The 20,018-nt window shown below is 42.4% G+C and overlaps 1 protein-coding gene across 6 annotated transcripts in view; it reads left to right on the top strand.

Annotated features, from left to right (window-relative positions):
* The window catches only part of VPS13B (vacuolar protein sorting 13 homolog B), a 485,973-nt gene that overhangs the window by 457,378 nt on the left and 8,577 nt on the right, over positions 1-20,018 (top strand). For all 6 annotated transcript variants that reach the window (XM_054815083.1, XM_054815086.1, XM_054815082.1 and 3 more), the window contains 5 exons: positions 774-1,597; positions 6,085-6,261; positions 7,186-7,356; positions 14,030-14,206; positions 19,858-19,960. In XM_054815083.1, the coding sequence (XP_054671058.1) occupies positions 774-1,597; positions 6,085-6,261; positions 7,186-7,356; positions 14,030-14,206; positions 19,858-19,960 (1,452 nt within the window). The remainder of the gene's footprint in view (positions 1-773; positions 1,598-6,084; positions 6,262-7,185; positions 7,357-14,029; positions 14,207-19,857; positions 19,961-20,018) is intronic.

Genomic DNA, 20,018 nt, shown 5'->3' with positions numbered 1-20,018 from the left:
GTGATTAACTGTACTTGATTATAACAGTCTTCTTCAGAAGACTTCCCCACACACCACATCCTGATCCTCAACTCCATTCAAGTGCAATTGTAACACTACCTATTTCTAAGATGCAGAATGCCTGGCCTCCAGCAATGCTGTTACAATTAGAGTGGAATTTGTTGTACTGTTTTTATTTGTGCTGTAATTAAGTATTAATCCCCAAGAAACTGGTCATCAGTGGTACATAATAGCGCACTTGCTAGTTAAACTTTGCAATGGGCAGTTAACACTGGAGGGGGGGGAAGCCCTCAATGCCATCGATATAAAAATGCTGTGGTGGCTTTGTTGGAGGGCACTTGCTGCGTGTGACGTGAAATGAGTTATCCATAATAGTAATCTTCAGTAGTGGCTCCCAGAAAATGTTGTAACAGCTGAGGCTAAATGTGAATTATGAGAAAATGGTATTGTTGTCTGCTTTAATATCTGGCTCTGTTGCAAATCCGGTAGGGAATTACTGTGTATACAGAGACGTTCCTGTCCAAACCATCCTGTTGATTGATAAGAGGGAGAAACCTGGCATAGTTGTGTAATATCCCATTTCTTAGAAGACCTCTTGGGTCACCCACTGTGGTGATTAAGGCTGCCAGATCCTATTAACATTAACAAGACTTGCACAATGAGTTTCCCATGTATTAAAGAGAATGCCTCTCCTGATAGCTTTCTGAGAAAGCAAGATGCCAGGTGAACTCAAAATACATGAAGTAACGAAACTTCTTTTCCCTCCTGTCTAGACGTCAAGAGCAGACCTTGTCAGTGAAAATGTTCATCAGTCAGTTAAGTCTTGCTGCATTTGATGATATTACAAACCACAAAGTGTCATCTGAACTTCTGCGTCTCACAGCAGACAACGTTTTCCTCCACATGGCCCCAGCCACCAGCTACCTGAGACCCCTGTCACAGGAGTTCCAGCAGCATGTCATGGAAGGCCTCCCACAATTTCATAGTCTCCAAGTGTATTGTGAAGACTTGCAACTGGACAATCAGTTGTACAGCAAATCTAATTTCCATTTTGCAGTCCTGCTGTGCCAAGGAGAGAAAAATGAGACTGTGCAGTGGTCCAGAGTCAACAACCTCATTGTTTGTAACAAAGATTTGGAAAGCTATAAGGAAAACTGCTTTATAAAACTCTGCATTGCTTTTTCTGAAGAAGAGAATTTCACATTTCACGTGAATGACTTCAGCTTTGAGCTCAAACCTGCTAGGCTGTATGTGGAAGACACTTTTGTTTACTACATTAAGACTTTATTTGATACATATCTTCCAGAAAACAAAACCGCTTGTCAATCCATGAATACTTCAGATACTACCCTGATACTGCCTGAACAAGTGAGAGAGCATGCAAGAGCTTTAGTCAAGCCAGTGAAGTTAAGAAAATTAACAATACAACCTGTTAATCTCCTTGTCAGTATTCATGCTTCGTTGAAACTGTATATAGCCTCAGATCACACCCCTCTCTCCTTCTCTGTGTTTGAGCGAGGACCCATCTTCACCACTGCCAGGCAACTTGTCCATGCCTTGGCCATGCATTATGCTGCTGGAGCACTTTTCAGAGCAGGTCAGTACTTTTCCATAACATGTAACATTTTTATTAGGTACCAGGATTCTGTGATTGTCTCTCAAGCTGACTAACCTAGATGTTAGCCATACAATTGTTGTTTTCCTCAAACACTGTTTGATAATGATATTTTCAGACACCTTTCATGTCCTGCCATACGACAGAAGGGAAATAAAATGGCTGAGCAGACACCAGTGAAGATTTGTAAACTTGTGCTAAACATTAGCCAGCCGCCTAAAGGCTTTACAAAACCCTGAACACAGCATAAAAATGTATTCTAGCTGGCTTAGGTTTTGTCATTTTATATTATAGCACTAGTCGGAATCAACCCACATTCCTCACATAAACTCCCCAAAACTCCATTTAATCAAATTATTCAGCAAGTTGCTCTGCATTCAGGAGTAAATTATAGCCCTGAATGTTGTTTTGTTGTTAAAACTCCTTTTGGCTGCAGTTTATGATTAGGAATCTGTCTTTCTTCATACAGCCTTCATGCTAAACTGGCACACAGATGTTTGTTGTCCTTTGATCCAAGAACTATGAAGTTTACTGTTACTAACTTTTTTCCATATAGGATCAATAGTGAGCAATTAGTCTATTAGGTTAGCAGGTACATTCTGTTTCCCATAAATGTTAATTTAGAAATAAAGAAATTTGGTCCCTCCTGTGTCTTAGTGTGGAACGGAATTTGTACCTGAGACAGGAGGAAGCTCCTCCATGATCACACACGTCACGTACTCCACACTGAAACACGAGATTTATTTTCCTGCAATACTAATGGTCAGATTTTGTGAAATCCTGATGCTTCCATTTGTGCTGCAAGCATAACTGCGACCTGGTTTCTGTGCACAGTTTCCAAAATTATACACATGCATTTCAGGTATTTATAAATAGAGATGCTGATCTGGTCTTTCACTGTGTGCATACCTGACTTGCATAGCTGATTATGGCAACTGTGTACACAGTTGTGCACCAGAACATTGTGCACCGATTCATTATTTCCTTGCATTATTTTGCTTGCAAAATTTGCAGGTTTTTCTTTTTACTACTTGTTTGGCTTTGTTTTACAGTCAAATTCCATAATACAAAAGGGGAGATCGAGTTTCTTGCTAATTAAGAGTGAAACTGTGGCCAAATATGGTCCACAGTGTGAATGTTTCTCCCACAACTGGCTAGGAGTGATGATACAAGTGATGATAGTCTACAGCAGGAAATTGGGGTTATACTGGCTTTTCATCCGCAGCATCCCAGGTGAGGCACATATGCTAGTTAAGGATTCCTGAGCCAGGTCTTGGTCTTTCCTCCTGTGCTACCCTTGCAGTGTGCAGCAGCGCATAGGCCACCCCTTGCTCTGGGCTCTTTCATGATGTAGCTGAAATCAAGCAGGTTTAAATATTAAGAAATAAGGTTCGCTTCAGTGGAACTTCTCTTCAGGAAAATACATAAGCATATATTTAGTTACACTTAAATCCAACTCAAAGCACTAAAACTAAAATGTATTTTTGAAAGGGGTTACCATGATTAAAATGGTGAAATGTATTTATTAATGTTTGCTTGAGCAAAGAAGATGCTTTATTTTCAAGAGTTCATGACACTTGTCAAAAGGCTGACTGTGTCAACAAAGTTAAAAAGGAGGGGAAAAAATCAAGCCAAAAGCTTTATACAGTCTGCAAATTCTGACCCCTTTCCTCACCATCAGGTGAGTTACACTTCTTGCATCGTTCTCTTATGGAAGAGGACCTCACTCTCCTGCATTTTAACACATTAATCTGCAAAACAAGGGGTTGTTTGACCCGCTTTCTGCTCACTACTGCCCCATGCATAAACCCTTGTCGCATCTGCACAAACAGCATTGCCATACAGCTGCGCCTTATGCTCCAAACAGGATATAGTCTCATTTTGCCCTTCGCTCTGTGCAAGACCGTTGCTGCCCTGTGGGAGGGGGCAGGATTTGCCTCAAAGCCTACTAAAGGGAGTGTATCAGGCTGCCCCGTATGTTGCAAAGGAGCAACCGGAATCCATGTCTTGTAAGCAGTGAGTGGGGCTGGAGAGCTCTGCTCGAATATGCTGATGAGCATTGCTTGTCTCAAATTAGCAAAACTTGCAATGGAAATCTCCCATCCTTTTCTAATTAAGTTGGCTTCTATTTAAAAGTTAATAAAATTCTATTTAAAAATATTACTGGTATCAGCCAGATCTAACCCTATAGTTGCCTATAAAGAAAATGCAGTGGCTCTCTGCTAATATAGTCATAATTATTTCATATTAGTGAATATAATTACTAAGCATACTTTGGGAAATGGTAACTTGACATGATACTCTATTTCTGCAAAGTAAAATGCAGCACAGAGCTTGTGAATTGAGGGATTTCTCCTGATTCATCATTTTCCTATTCCGGACTTACTCTCATGCATTCTTCCTTGGGTTGGGTGGTCCATGGCGGCAGTGAGGAGCCATTAGTTTTGCTCTGAGCATTGGCCAAGGAGGGTCACCCTTGCTGCAGGTTGCACGTTCCTCCCATGTGCTCTCCAAGGGTGAGCACGCTACTCCCAGAACTTCCCAAAACTGAAAGCGCACAGGCCAGGGCCGGACTGCAACAGCACATCCCCAGGATACCCAGCAACCCCTCAGCTTTGTGTTTAAGTGGTTTCATTCCTGGTTTTATTCCGGTTTTCATTCCTGAACACACTGGCTGGCCAGGCAGGTGAGTGGAGTCTCCCATGTCCCAGCCTGGCAGTGCCTGCAGGGCAGCAAGGCATTAATCTGCGGTATTGTGCAGCCTCTTTCCATTACCTCATGCTGTCCTATCACTGCCTCTGGACAAGGAATGCCAAGGACATTTGGAAAAAAAAACAAAAAAGGCTGTTTGTAAAGGATTATTGCAACATTATTGATCAGAAAAAGCAGAAAGAGCATCTCTTCCATCTGTACACGCCTCCCCGCCCCTCCAACTTTTCATCACTTCACACAGTGGCAAGGATAATTTGTTAAAAATACTACAGCGAGGGAGTCGCAGGCCCAGCTTGGAGTGCTGGCTTCCCCTGATCCCGGGCAGGGAAGGGCTGCCAGGGGGACACTCCTCCCCGGGGCAGGCACCGTGGGACCACAGCGCTCGTGGCCACTCCGCTCATCGCATTGCCAGTAGTACTTGTTTTTGTTTTCATAGTCCATCCCACCCTCTCCCTTATGTCCACTGCAGGTCCCGCTCTTTATACTACATGAACTGGAGTTCTCAACCTGCCAGGGCTGAAATGTGGGACAGATTCAACAAGAATAATAGATTTTCCGGGAGCTTACAATGATAGTATGAGATTAATTCATTTCATATGAGTAACATTTTCTCTTCTGTTCAGTTTCATGATTCAGCCTTCCACAGGAGTGACTGGGAGGGGTTACTAGAAAACAAGAAAAGCATCTGGATAGCAGGAGTTTGCAGCGATGAGATGGGAGTGAGGAGGGCAGCACAGATCAAGGGCCCTCAGCGGGAGAGCAGGAGACTAGTCTGTCCATCTTTCAGTGTCCTGGCCCTATTGCACCTTGTGTCGCTCTGACAGTGCCAGTTGAAATTCATGGTACCGGGGCTCAAAGACCAGGCAGTTCCCATTTAACGTTTATTGCCATTTCTGAATCGCTCTCTCTGGGCTGCTGAAAAAAAAAAGTTATGCAGCACTATTTCCCTAATAAATCTGCTGCCAACCAGGCTGAGAAAGACAAGACCTGCAAACAGCTTTCCAGCAACACATTGCTGCGCGCTCGGCCATCCAGCAAGCTGCTGGCAACCCTGCGTTTATATAGGAAACCAGATCCGCAGATACCTCTCCTGGGATATGCATAAGGAATACTCCCCTATGAGTAACCTAATCAGCATGTAGATGTCATTGCTGTTTACACAACTGTACTGAGCAAAAGACATTTGTCTGGCTTTCACTGCACTCTGAAAGAAAATGATCAGCTTAGAAGGGTTGGGGTGGATTTAAAATAACTTCTTAAGCACTTGTCAAAAATCTGCATCCCCTTTCCTAACACTCCATCAAGCAATTGACCTCCACACTCCGGTAAAGCAGTACATTGTATCAGTGTAAACTCCCTGTCACGATTCTATCACATAAGGATGTGAAGTCACAACGCTGCCTTATAGCGTCTAAAACCAACCCAGGGATCTGAACTTGCAGTCCCGTTCCTCCGTAGCTGTGAGGCTCTAGCATCTGCCTCTCTAGCACACTTTTAGCAGAAATACGGGAAGCTCCTGGAAGGAAGTCATTCTAAAGCTATTTGTGAGTTTGCCAAAAGGATTTCTTTGATTTACGAAGTATGAAAGATTGCCATTTCTGAATTCATAGTGGATGAGTTATTTCCCGTGTTTTGCTCAAAGGAAGTTCATAATGCGACGAATTCTAGTGTGAAAAGAGAATTAAGGAATAACCTTTTCACAACTGCTGCTTCTGCAGTTTTTGCAGCCGTAACATGTGTCTTGTTTCTCCACACAGGCTGGGTTGTCGGATCATTGGAAATTCTCGGAAGTCCGGCTAGTCTGGTGAGAAGCATAGGGAACGGCATAGCCGATTTCTTTAGGCTCCCCTACGAAGGGCTGACCAGAGGCCCAGGAGCATTTGTCAGTGGAGTTTCCAGAGGAACAACATCATTTGTAAAACACATTTCCAAAGGTAGAACTTTCACTTTGTTGCTCCAACTACTGCTTTGTTGTCGTGCGTTGTTAAAGGATGTGTTAAAGTTTTAAACAATATTGCTTGCAGCTTTGTTTGGCTTGCTAGGCTGCAGTGAAATGCTGGGAGGGTAACAAAGCTCATATATAACATCTTATGTATTAAACAGATCACCGCTTAACTACAGTGCATTAGAATGCTTCAGAAACTTCAGAATTTTAAACCTCCCAGTGGGAAATGGAGGTTGGCTCAGCCAGTATTTCATGCGATAACTGCAGAAATATTAAAGGTGTTCTGTACTTCTGCTAACCATCAGAAATTCTACACCGTGTCACCTCATCATATTTATTATCTCTTTTTTTAAAAAAAAAAAGAAAAGAGTAGATACAGTTGTCATAACTGTGTAAGTACGTGGATAGGTTTTGACAGCAGGGCTGGGCTGGCCTGAGAACAGCAGCAGCTTTTGTTTTGCGAAGTCTGTATAAACAGTGCCATCGCGTGGCTTCAGCCGCCCGGGCGAGACTGCGGCGTGGCTGCCCCAGCCGCCCGCTGCTGCTCCAAGCTCTCTCAGGACGCGTCTTGCTGGGGTCCTTCTGTAAATATTTGTTTACCTTTCCATCACCCCCCCGCCCCATTTAGGTTAGCCTTACAGGAGTTTGAGAACTGGGGAAGGATGTTTGGATGAGTTGCTTTTCCTACCGGCCAGGCAAACCTTGTTCAGGCTAATGTAAAAGGCGTGACGTGGACCGTGGAAGCAGTGTGGTGATGCTTAACAAACAGCAAAGCATGTTACACATGGGCGACTTTTCAATTCACTTGCTGTTCTGCTCATCAGCTCAGTATTTCAGTGAGGCATAGATCATCTCCATGTTTTAAATTAAAGCATTTTGATCCAGACCCACATGTATATCTCCATGTATTTAGGTACACTGACGTCAATTACCAATCTGGCAACAAGTCTTGCTCGGAATATGGATAGGCTGTCACTGGATGAGGAGCATTACAACAGACAAGAAGAATGGAGAAGACAGCTTCCAGAGAGCCTGGGAGAAGGACTGAGACAGGGGCTCTCTCGTTTAGGCATTAGCCTTCTAGGTAATGTACTATTAAATATCAAGTTGAGTGATAATACTGTTTTCTGATCTGCTCACCAGCCTTTCTACATGTGAGTTATAATTGCAAAATCTGTTTGTTTTGGTGTTTTCTTGTGAAATAACCTCACAATATCTATATGAGATACTGTTTCTTTTCATCAAGGTTTAGTGACTTTTGAATATGTTTTTGGCTGATAAAATAATTGCAGATATAGAACGAGTTTGCCCTTTCATTGTGAAATAATATGTTCTTTGGTACGTGATGTATATCTGAGAAGAAAAGAATAATTCTGCATTGGGCAGGGTGACTTGTAACTAAGTCAGCACAAAGACGTCACCGCACTGATGTTTACTTTCCTATCAGTTATAGGAATGCCTTCTGAACCTGCTTGGTTTTGCTGCACTGTATCGGGGATTCGTGGTTTTGTTTGAAAACCACTTGAACTTAGTGCAGATGTTAAGTAATCTTTGATGAGGAATTCTGCTTTAACAAAGAGACCCAGATCATCCTGATTCAGTGTACTTGTATTCATCAAGCAGCCAGGTGGCTTGGTTAGAAGTGAAGATTACTCTGGCCATTTCAAAATAGTACCTAAAAATTTGAAAACTAACCCGCACTGGAAAAAAAATCTCAGCAAGAAGTTTTGCAGTAAGGGACTGGATTTTCTAGGTTACTTTTCTACTTGTCCCGCAGCAAAGGAATGCAGAACTGTATTGTTTGGCAGAGTTCCTCAGTACGTATTAAAGAGTATGAATCCCTTAGAGATCAAAGTGACCAAAAGCAGTCCAGTGCAAAAGGTTAGAAGAGCTGAAGCTTGAAAGGATTTGTCCTCTTTCCTAATCTTCAGTAGTGTACACAACTCCTAAATTTGCAACCGCAACCCTGAAAGCCCCAAAGAGGAAGTGGTAAAAATGTTACAAGTTTGGGTTAAGTTACTGGAAATTATTTTAAGCAATAACATTAGATGATGTGAAGCACTGTCATTTGATAATGCCTGTAAACCAGCAAGCGAGTGTCCTGGGAGAAATGTGCATAAAGGAGAAATTTAATATATTAGTAGCTACTATCCCAATAGTAAGCTGTTACTGGTGTTGCAAATCAAAGTCAGTTTGGAGAAGGTTTTATTTTTCCTTCTTGTTTTATTGGGCTAAGGGCAGTCAGGTTGAGTAGCTGGATGAAAGATTATACGTTTAGACGCACTGTGTCAGCCTGGTGTATGTGCACTGGTGAAATGGTTTGGTGATCTTGGCTCAGTTATTAGTAAGACAGTGGGATGATGTGGCTCTCCCCTTACCAACACACCAGAGCCCTTCAGAGTTAAAAGCATCAGCTGTACAGCCTGAACTAAAGAGCAAAACTTTGTAGCTTTGGCTGTAGCAAGGCAAAGTTTCTGCTGTTCAGGAAAGCTGGGAACTCGTAACATGCATGCACAAATACACCGTGCCTGTACCTCCCTGCGTGCAAGGCTTCGGTTACTTGCGGGAGCATGCCTGATTTAAAAATAAAACCAAAAAAAAAAAAAGTTGCAATTTCAGTGCCCCTGATTTCCTAAGAAATCAGACTTCACGTTAGAAACTGAGAACTTCATATCAGCATTTAAACAGAGCTCCTCTGAAAGCTAGGATCTTGTTCTTACTCCCACTGTTATTATTTAGAGTTTCCTCCCTGCTAAATGCCACCGTTTTCAGCAGTGGAGGCAACGAAGCACCTCGATAAATAGCTGCGGTTACTGTGTAGCTGGACTTGACAAGTATGGGACCTCTCACTAAGGGAGGAATCAGAAATATTGCAGTGAATTTGTATCACGCATAATTTTTTTATTTAAACCTGATTTTTTAAAAGCATGTTTTCTCTGTATACACAGCAGCATTCATGTAAATTGTGCCGAGACCTAAATTATGAATAGACCTACATTTCAATTTTTACAAGCGCATTAGAAAGCTATTTCTGTCCTGATGATTTAGTTTAAAGAATATTGTGGCTTCCCCAAAAAAACCCAGTCGTAGTTTAAGGAAGGTACCACCGTTCTGCTTTCTTTCACCAGCACTTCAGAGTAAACATGAACATGCTTACTCTAAAAACACTTCCAGGTTCTTCATACATAATGAAATGAAGCGGAGCTGCTATGTTATTTTACTTCACAAGGATGAGGAGATCAGATGAATACAGGAATGCAGAGAGCGAAACTCTTTGAAGCCATAATTTCTGTGGCTTTCTAATTGTAAAATTGAAAAGTGTGAAAAAGATTTCTAGGACAGTCACAGTACTAGCATGTTTGTAAAAGCCATCTGACTCATGCAAGCAGCTTAAAGATTTGTAAATGTAGATTTCATGCCCAGGCACAGGCATGCAAGAGCACTCAGTTCACCGATACATTGTGGTATCTACATAGAAAGAGCTGCAGTTCTGATTTTTCTGAAAATCTGGCTCATGGTGGCCCTGATTCAGCAAAGCACTTAAGCGTGTGCTTAAGTGCTTTGCTGAATCAGGGCCAAAATCATGTACTCTTGTCTCCTTCTCAGTGCAAGTTGTTCCCTGTGGTACATTCTTAAGTGCTTTGTCCTGTCTCGTTTTAAATGACTCAAGCGCTGTCAGGGTGTTGTTTGATTTGATTGTTATCTTTGGCAGGCTGTAGTCTTCTTTTCTAGTTTGGGGGAGACTTCGGGGTCATTTTAGTAACATTTGTGTGTGAAAAGAAGCAAAAGCTTATGATAGGTGTGGTTTTTTCTTTTATATGATTAGACAAAAATATTTAGATGATCGGCACTCCCCACCAAGGAACTTTCTTTTGCATTTTGTATGACAGGGTCAAGCTTAAAATAATAATTTATGACCGTGTAAAAGAGAATACTGCAACTATAGGCTTTATTTCCAACTACTGGTCCTAGTGAAAAATATTGTATTGAAGTATCTCCCTTTGGGAAGTCGAGCATTTCTGAATAACCAAAAAGCTGACAACTATTAGAAAAGCCGTTTTTCACAATGGCAAAGAAATGCTCGACGTTTCTGTTACTCCTTCCTGCTTATGGGGAAAGCGAATTGATAGTAATACTGACTGACAGCGTAACAGTGCTGCTAGAGAAGGTAAAGCCTGGATTTCAGAAGCTCAAATTTTTGTTTATAAGGGTGGTGGTCGTTGTTCTTGCTGTGCAACAATCACTGAATCGAGGCCACTCTACGTGTGCCTATCTACAAGCAAGATACTAAGAGCGAGTGCTAATCCTGAAGGTGTGTGCTATTGCACACACTTATTCTGCAAACATACTAATGCATGCCAACAGGTGCTCTTTTCTTTTAGCTGTATTTTTATGTGATGATTGCTGTGATGACACTACGCTTCAGCCATATTTTCAGTATGAAACATTTGCAGCAACCCTGAATACAACAGAGAAAAGAAAAGGAAGCAAAATGGTTTCAGCCCGGCTGGCTTCCAGCCTCATGGCAAAGCACGGCCAGTTTCTCCTGGTGGCGGGTTTTTTCCAATTATTTCTTGGTCCGAAAGAGTTTGTCGCAAGCAATCCGAGCTTTGCTAAGTTCTGTAGGCCGTGCTGCCTTCGCCGAACATTGTCAGCCCACGCACGAACCAGTTGCTGCCTGTAATCAAATTCTTCTTGAAGTAATATAGTGATATACTCTGAACTATCTGAATTTTGTAGTTATCAAAGTATCTTTTTTATGGTTACTGAGCAACATGTATTAACCAGAGTGCACCCCAGCTGATGTTTAGCAGATGTTACGGTGTTGCTGGAACCTCTTTGGTCCAGTAATGGAAGAATATGTTTTTGTTTTGTTGCTTTGGTGTTTAATTTTATTGAGGTTTTCTTTATACATACATAATCTGTGTGTACATATGTGGACATGCATATAAAATTGAATGCCTAGGGTAAGGAAGGAAAGAAAAATGGAGAATGGTTTCATTTAAAAAAGAAAAATGGGCAAGAGACATTACGGAGAACGGACAAGGGCAGCAGTAGGACACCATAGCTGTCTCTAGGTTGTGAGAATGAGAGTGGGAAAGGAGGAACCATTACATGTTCCTCATGCTTTGCTTTTCTGATACCCTACTGAAACCTGGGGCAAGAGATCTTCTGTGGTAAGTCCATCCAGCATGGTGCTCCTACCAACTTTATGTTAGAAAGAAAGAAGCCACATGGATACTAGGGGACATCTGCTTCACATGGTTGCTGGTGCTAGGAGATGCAGTGTACCTCACGTGTGTGTCACTGTTATCTCACTGCTGTTGGGTTTTGAAGTTGCTCAGCCTTTGACCTACTGGGTTTTTTTCCTTTGCCCACACATGATGCGCACAGGAAAGGAGCTGCACAGATCCAGCTTCCCCATGCAAGGGCAGTAGGACCGGCCGCTCCTTAATGAAAGGAGTAAGGTTATAGTTTATGATGTGATTTGTGGGCATGACCAGAGCACGTGAATGAGTTCTGACAGTGAATTGCAATTCAAGATAAGAGATTACAAAGGGTGAGCAGAGAGGCAAGAGAAGATTGTTGGTTATAGTTTTTGCAGGTATAAAGACAGGACTTACAAAAGGATTTGAGGTATAAAAAGGCAATGACTTCACAGACAACTTCAGAGCATGCATAAAAAGACAGAATAACAGAAAGCGTGGAAGTACTAAACAACTGGCTAATTAAGCTGTATATTATTTGGGGTACTATATAAATAATCTTATATAACTCAGTCACAGCAGTTTCCATTCTGTTTCCTTGTCCTCTGGGCCTCATTCTAGCTGAGAAGTGCCTGGAGCATACCACAGGTCCTTTGGAGTAGGCTCTTATTTATTATTACCTTGTAACATTGCTCAAGTGTATTGCAGTAAATAATTTACTAGTGCTAGGATTTAGGTGGATTACATTTAATAAGGCAGTAACTTCTGTTCTGAAAGTGCAGTTGCTGTGGATGACCTTAATAGATAGGGTGAAGGAGGTCACAGGGTAATGTAATACTGTAACTTAGCAGAACACCAAGTATTGTTTTATGCCTTCAAATGCATCAGCATTGTACAAAAGAAAAGACTGGATGAACAATCCCAATTGTGTAATGCGGTGTTGGGGTATTATTTTAGTCAAGCAGCAGGAGCAGCTGGTAAGTACTATGAAACAGAATTGAATTGAAAATTGTATCATTTCCATGGCATGGCATGAAGGAAGCTCATGGTCTTTGTGGCACAAAGACTGAACATTCAGCTGCATACTCAGCTTCAGTGACTATGGTCAATAAAAACTGAGTATCACATTAAAAATAGACCAGCATTTTCTGGGGAAATACTATACATTTATCAGTAAAGGGTACACATTTAGAAGTTGGAAGCAATCTCTCTCAGAGGAGACGGAGGCATTTATGGAGGATGCAAGTTTCTTGAATTGCTGATAGACTGTATCCCAGGGACAAGGATCTGGGGAAATGTATGCTGTGTCCCATCCTCGTCTTTTGTTTGGACAGAATACCAGTGTACAAGTACAATATTAGTTCTTGTTCAAAGTCAGCAACTTCTCTGTTTATCCAGTAACGGTAACTAAAACCATCTGAAAACCGGTTAGCAGCTAGCTGACTAGTGCATGTCACGCTGGTAAGCACATGGGACCAAATACCTTGGCTGTGATTGTCCAAATCTGTGGAATTACGCCTGGATTTGCTTCCGCATACAAAGCAGAATCTTCAAAGATGTCTGGGTTGCAGTAAAAATGCCTGGTTACCAAGGTGACACTCGGTCCTACTCCTTAAATCATTGTTTTATCTTGATATTTGCAGCTGAAGGTGCAAACTGAGCTAGCCAAGGAGCCTGCAAACTTGCTTTTTGCTGAGCAAAGAACCTCGGATCAGGCAAACCATTTTCTAATTGATGTCACTTTGTCCAATCCTTGTACTCTTAGCGATTTCCAAATAGCTTATCTATCAAAATTACAATAACTAGAGACATGTCTGTGGTTAAGTGGCTAGAGTAAACTCAAGATCAAAGAAATGTACCACCTCACATACCTGTTTACATTTAGAAAGATTTAAGTCGGAGTTCTCTGTTGATACTAAAAGCTGGGAAGGTCACTGTGTCACTTGTAAAAGTTTGACCCATGAACATTAAAGTAAAATATGATCGTTTTCACAAAAAAGTAACAAAAAGTCTCAAAGTCTAATTCTGCTAATCTTAGTAATATATCAAAAGTTGCATTAGCTTATGAACATTTCTGGCAGTGGAAGAGGATATAAAAATGATCTATTGAATACAGGCAGTTTTTATTCTCATGAAGTCAGTCTCAGGCTTATGTGAAAATCTCATTTCCATAACAGCTCAAGTCTTCTAAAAATGGATGGATTTTATTCTGAGCCCAGCATTTTCAGAATTACTACAAAGAATGAGCTAAATTACACTAACTCAGCAAAAGCATTTAGTGAAAATAGTTGAAAGATGAAAGCATACCGTCAAGTGATGTGATGTGAATGTTTAGAAAAGTAAAATACATTTAAAAAAAAAAACCGAGTTGAGATTTAACTTAAAATGAAGCTAAGGTATTGTTTAGCTAATTGGTCGTATGCTAAATAGCTGTATAAGAAGGGTAGGGTACAGTCTGTAATCCAAGCAACATTCAGGTCCAGTAGTAAGATTTCCTCTTATTCTGGGATATCCAACATCACTAATTACTGAGAACTCTTGTTTTTTCAGGTGCAATCGCTGGGATTGTGGATCAGCCGATGCAGAATTTTCAGCGAGTGTCTGAGGCCCAAGCTTCAGCCGGGCATAAAGCCAGAGGGGTCATCTCGGGTGTGGGGAAAGGAATCATGGGCGTCTTCACAAAGCCCATCGGAGGGGCAGCTGAGCTTGTCTCCCAGACCGGTTACGGTGAGTTTCTCTATTTCCAACATCTCCATTTAAATTTTAAAATGCTCTTCAGGTACAACCTGCTATGTCTTACGTATCCAGCTCAGTAGCTATGTGACTTAGAGAAAGATTTAGAAATGCCAGCTCTGAATAGTGATAAATGTTGTGCTCGTTTTCTTAAAAACACTCATGTTGTGCTTCTCTGTTCTGTTACCGATCAGTGTTGTACAGCCACAGAAACACAGAATGCAGAAAGCATGAAGTAATTCTTGGAATACAGTAGAATTAGTTACAGAAACATATGTGCTTACAAAAGAGTTTTTGACATAAAAGTATTAGAGCAACACTATATCTAATTAGAGCGTTATTTTGAGATTGCTTTGTTACAGCAAGGAAAGAGTTGTGCTGTATACAAAGAGAGAGTTATGTTCCTGGGAGAAAGAAGTCAGTTACATAGTGAGACCATCCCCTTTAAACTGGAGAGCTGTGAGAAGACAGTCCCATTTTTGGATACACGGGTAACCTTTTAATGACCAGAGGTCGGTTTTCCAGCTAGACTGAGCACTTAGCAGCAGTGGTGGTGAATCCCTTCAGATTCGTATGAATACTTCTGGACAACCAAAAACTGTAAAAGATAAAAATAAAATATCAGAATACACTAATTTCTTTGTTTCCAGTATCAATAAACACCAGGCCTGCTGGCGACAGACGGGGTACACCTGTCTCAAAGAGGCAAAAGGATCTTTGCACAGGGGTTAGCAGGGCTCATTGAAACAGCTTTAAACTAGATTTAAAGGGGGAAAGGGATAAAAGCAGGCTTGCCAGAGATAAGCCTGGGGGCAGCATGCCAATGTTTGAGAGGTGGTGTGCTAGCAAGGTCCTTGGATCCGCTATCTCGGTGGGGCTAGGGGATAGAGATCCATGTGGCAGCAAAAACGCAAGGGTTATTGATGGGTTAGAAACCACAGAAGTGCCTGAGAATGATCACATAGAAATTAGGGCTTCTCTCCCAGAAAAGGTGTCAGGATCAATAGCCCAGCTGAAGTGCATCTCCATCAATGCACACAGCATGGGCAGCAAACAGGAGGAGCTGGAAGCCATAGTGCAGCGGAAAAACTATGATATAGTTGCCATTATGGAAACATGAAGACTTGCACAACTGAGCTGCTGCAATGGATGGCTACGAACTCTTCAGGAAGGATAAGAAAGGAAGGAAAGGCAGTGGAGTGGTCCTGTGTGTTAAGGAGTGTTTTGATTGTTTAGAGCTTAATGATGGTGATGTTAGGGTTGAGTGTTTATGGGTAAGAATCAGGGGGAAGGCCAGCAAGGCAGATATCATGGTGGGATTCTGCCATAGACCACCTAACCAGGATGAAGAGGCAGGCAAAATATTCTATAAGCAGCTGGGAGAAGTCTCACGATCGCTAGTCCTTGTTCTCGTGGGGGATTTCAACTTACCAGACGTCTACTGGAAATACAGTACAGCAGAGAGGAACCAGTCCAGGAGGTTCCTGGCGTGTGTGGAAGACAACTTCCTGACACAGCTGGTGAGGGAGCCAGCTAGGGAGGGCACCTTGCTGGACCTGTTGTTGGCAAACAGAGAAGGACTTGTGGGTGATGTGATGGTTGGAAGCTGTCTTGGGCACAGCAATGACAAAATGAGAGTTTTCAATTCTCGGAGAAGTAAGGAAGGGGGCTCAGCAGAACTGCTACCTTGGACTTCCACAGAGCAGGCTTTGGCCTGTTTAGGAGCCTGGTTGGCAGCATCCCTTGGGAGGCAGTCCTGAAGGGCAAAGGAATCCAGGAAAGTTGGATGTTCTTCAGGCCGGAAATCTTAAAGGCACAGGAGCAGGCCATCCCCATGTGCTGAAAGACAGGTCAGTGGGGAATAAGACTGGCCTGGCTGAACAGAGAGCTTTGGCTGGAACTCAGGAAAGAAAAGAGAGTTTATGGCCTTTGGAACAAGGGGCAGGCAACTCAGGAGGACTACAAAGATGTCATTAGGGAGAAAATTAGAAGGGCCAAAGCCCACGTAGAACTTAACCTGGCTACTGCAGTTAAAGACAATAAAAAATGTTTCTTTAAATAGAAACAAAAGGAGGGCTAAGGAGAATCTCCATCCTTTATTGGATGCAAGAGGAAACACAGTGACAAAGGATGAGGAAAAGGCTGAGGTACTTCATGCCCTCTTTGCCTCAGTCTTTAGCAGTAAGACCAGTTGTTCTTGGGGTACCCAGTCCCCTGAGCTGGAAGACAGGGATGGGAAGCAGAAGGGAGCACCCATAATCCAAGGGGAAATGGTTAGTACACCACTTAGATACACACAAGTCTATGGGGCTGAGTGGGATCCACCCAAGGGTACTGAAGGAGCTGGGAGAAGTGCTCACCAAGCCGCTTTCCATCATTTATCAGCAGTCCTGGCTAACCAAGGAGGTCCCAGTTGACTGGAGGTTAGACAGTGTGACGCCCATCCACAAGAAGGGCTGGAAGGAGGATCTGGGGAACTATTTAGGCCTGTCAGTCTGATGTCGGTGCTGGGGAAGGTTATGGAGCAGATCATCTTGAGTGCCATCACGTGGCATGTACAGGATAACCAGGTGATCAGGCCCAGTCAGCATGGCTTTATAAAAAGCAGGTCCTGCTTGACTAACCTGATCTCCTTCTGTGAAAAGGTGACCTGCTTAGTGGATGAGGGAAAGGCTGTAGATGTTGCCTACCTGGACTATAGTAAAGCCTTTGACACCGTTTCCCACAGCATTCTCCTGGAGAACCTGGATGCTCATGGCTTGGATGGGTGTAGTCTTCTTCACTGGGTAAAAAACTGGCTGGATAGCTGGGCCCAAGGAGTTGTGGTGAATGGAGTTAAATCCAGTTGGTGGCCGGTCACAAGTGGTGTTCCCCAGGGCTCATTATGGGGCAAGTTCTGTTTAATATCTTTATCAGTGATCTGGAGGAGGGGATTGAGTGCACCCTCAGTAAGTTTGCAGATGACACCAAGCTGGGCGGGACTGTTGATCTGCTCAAGGGCAGGAAGGGTCTACAGAGGGATCTGGACAGGCTGGATGGATGGGCCAAGGCCAACTGTATGAGGTTCAATAAGGCTCAGTGCCAGGTCCTGCACTTGGGTCACAACAACCCCACACAACACTACAGGCTTGGGGAAGAGTGGCTGGAAAGCTGCCTGGTGGAAAAGGACCTGGGGGTGTTCGTTGACAGCTGGCTGAATACAAGCCAGCAGTGTGCCCAGGTGGCCAAGAAAGCCAACAGCATCCTGGCTTGTATCAGAAATCGTGTGACCATCAGGACTAGGGAAGTGATTGTCCCCCTGTACTCGGCGCTGGTGAGGTCGCACCTCAAGTGCTGTGTTCAGTTTTGGGCCCCTCACTACAAGAAAGACATTGAGGTGCTGGACCGTGTCCAGAGAAGGGCAGTGAAGCCAGTGAAGGGTCTAGAGCACAAGTCTTATGAGGAGCAGCTGAGGGAACTGGGGTTGTTTAGCCTGGAGAAAAGGAGGCTGAGGAGACCTGATTGCTCTCTACAACTACCTGAAAGGAGGTTGTAGCCAGGTGGGGGTTGGTCTCTTCTCCCAAGTAACAAGTGATAGGACGAGAGGAAATGGCCTCAAGCTGTGCCAGGGGAGGTTTAGATTGGATATTAGGAAAAATGTCTTTACCGAAAGGGTTGTCAAGCACTGGAAGAGGCTGCCCAGGGAAGTGGTGGAGTCACCATCCCTGGAGGTATTTAAAAGCCATGTAGATGTGGTGCTTGGGGACATGGTTTAGTGGTGGACTTGGCAGTGTTAGGTTTATGGTTGGACTCAATGATTTTAGAGGTCTTTTCCAACCTAAATTATTCCATGATTCTATGAAATCAAAGCTGTTGGTCTGGATATTTAAAGGGGGGGGGGCAGGGGGCAGTCAGGGGAGAAAAGCAGGGAGATCTGTTGATACAAGGACAACATGTCAATAATTTTGCTTCACTAATTACACCAGACAAACCTTGAAGATTTAAGCCTTAATCGCTAGCAATATTTATGTTTGTGATGTGTTGATTATAGAATATGAGTAGTTCTCCTAGGGCTTAAATTTAGGATATTGTTTCCATACTTCCCATTACATTCAGAACTCATTCCTTGAAGCAATCTATTCAAAGAAATAATGAAACAATTATCACGATTCTTTCAAATTAACTTTATCTTCTTTGTATGAGTGTAAATAATACCTGTTCTCCTGAATTATGCATCCCATACGTGTAAAACCCGTATCAGTAAAATCAGAAACTGTAGTCCGTTGTCAGCTGGCTGTGTGTTGGTTTTGCTGCCCATGGCATTATTCTTTCTAGATTTAATTCCACTGCAGTCTTTATCAAGAAACTTGTAACAGTAGAGGGACACTTTTCATTGCAGATATGGTATACAAGACATCATGTTTTCCATGAGCATGTGACAAAAAGAGTTAGCCAGGAAAAAACATAAAAACTGTATCAATAATAGCTGACAGCGCGTGAGAGGAAAACACACAAGAGTTCAAGTAACTCTTACCCACAACTGGATTGGAAGTGGGACCATGCCTCTTGGGGGGGACCGAGGGGTGGGGGACCACACAGAAATAAACACATGTTCTCTCTTTCTCCATCTGTAAATAACATTTTCACTCACATAATGCTGAGAACCTCGGTAAGCCAACTGTTACAACTGGGATGCTGCTTTTAAGTATTACCATCAACATGTGTGCTAAAAATTAAAGGGGTTTTTTTCAGCGTTGATGTTTTGTTTAAATTATTATCCATTGTGTAAAAAGGAATCTAAGTTATTGACACCCTTATGCAAAAATGCCTTTTGCTTCAATAGAATGCTTAATTAGACAAAAGAAAATTTCTTTGTTTATTTAAAGAGTAACTTTGCACTAAATGTAACACTGCTGCTTGCTGCTTAACCTACTTCCTGTCTGTCTTGTAAAAATTTTTAAAACTACTTAATTTGTGAATTTTTTTGCAACCCACTCATTCTTTCTGGTGACCATACCTCATCTTTAAAAGTTTACAAGCCATCTGAAAGCATACGTACTGTATCATCTTCAGCTTTGGATAGTCCCTTTAGAAACCTGTTTAACTGCTTCTTGTAGTCTCCATTCTGTCCTGGCACTAGGAAGAATTCACAATAAACCAGATGCCCCGGGAGATCTCATAAATGTATATGGATCTGTGTTTAACAGCTGGATTAAGTAACCGAACATTTAAATACAGTATCTAGGCAAACTCGCCTTCTAATTTGTACCGATCGTGACACGTACATGGAAGTATTTTAATATTAAGCAAGGAAGTTAACAACGGTCTTGATTTTTTCTACATAAATCCTAAGTGATATGTCCGATCCTACTCTGGAATGATGGCTCTCAGGAGCATTATGCTTCTCTTGATTGCAAGTGTATGGCTGATTTTTAGAACACACAGTGGGGTTTTTTTGTTTCTTGCTAATGCAGGATCACTGGGGTTAAGTGCACAACTCTTGCATTGTAATATTTAATGAATTATCTTGACTACAGCTTCCAAAGATGTGACATCATCTTGGATCTGCACTATTTTATAAACTGCTCTATACAGATGACATCACTGCAACATGTAACTGTTTTGTAGAAAACAACTACTAAAAAACTTAAATTCTCTTACCACAGGTATTTTGCATGGAGCTGGACTTTCTCAGCTTCCCAAGCAGCGCTCTCATCCAAATGATCAACATGCTGAGCAGGCTCCAAATAGCCACGTCAAATATGTCTGGTAAAATTATTTAGACACTTGCTCATTTTTACATCCACATTGTTTATTAATAGGTTCT

The sequence above is a fragment of the Grus americana genome, chromosome 2, assembly GCF_028858705.1.
Source record: "Grus americana isolate bGruAme1 chromosome 2, bGruAme1.mat, whole genome shotgun sequence".
Taxonomy (NCBI): Eukaryota; Metazoa; Chordata; class Aves; order Gruiformes; family Gruidae; genus Grus; species Grus americana.
The sequence above is the reverse complement of the archived record's forward strand: the minus strand, read 5'-3'. Positions and strand labels throughout refer to the sequence as shown.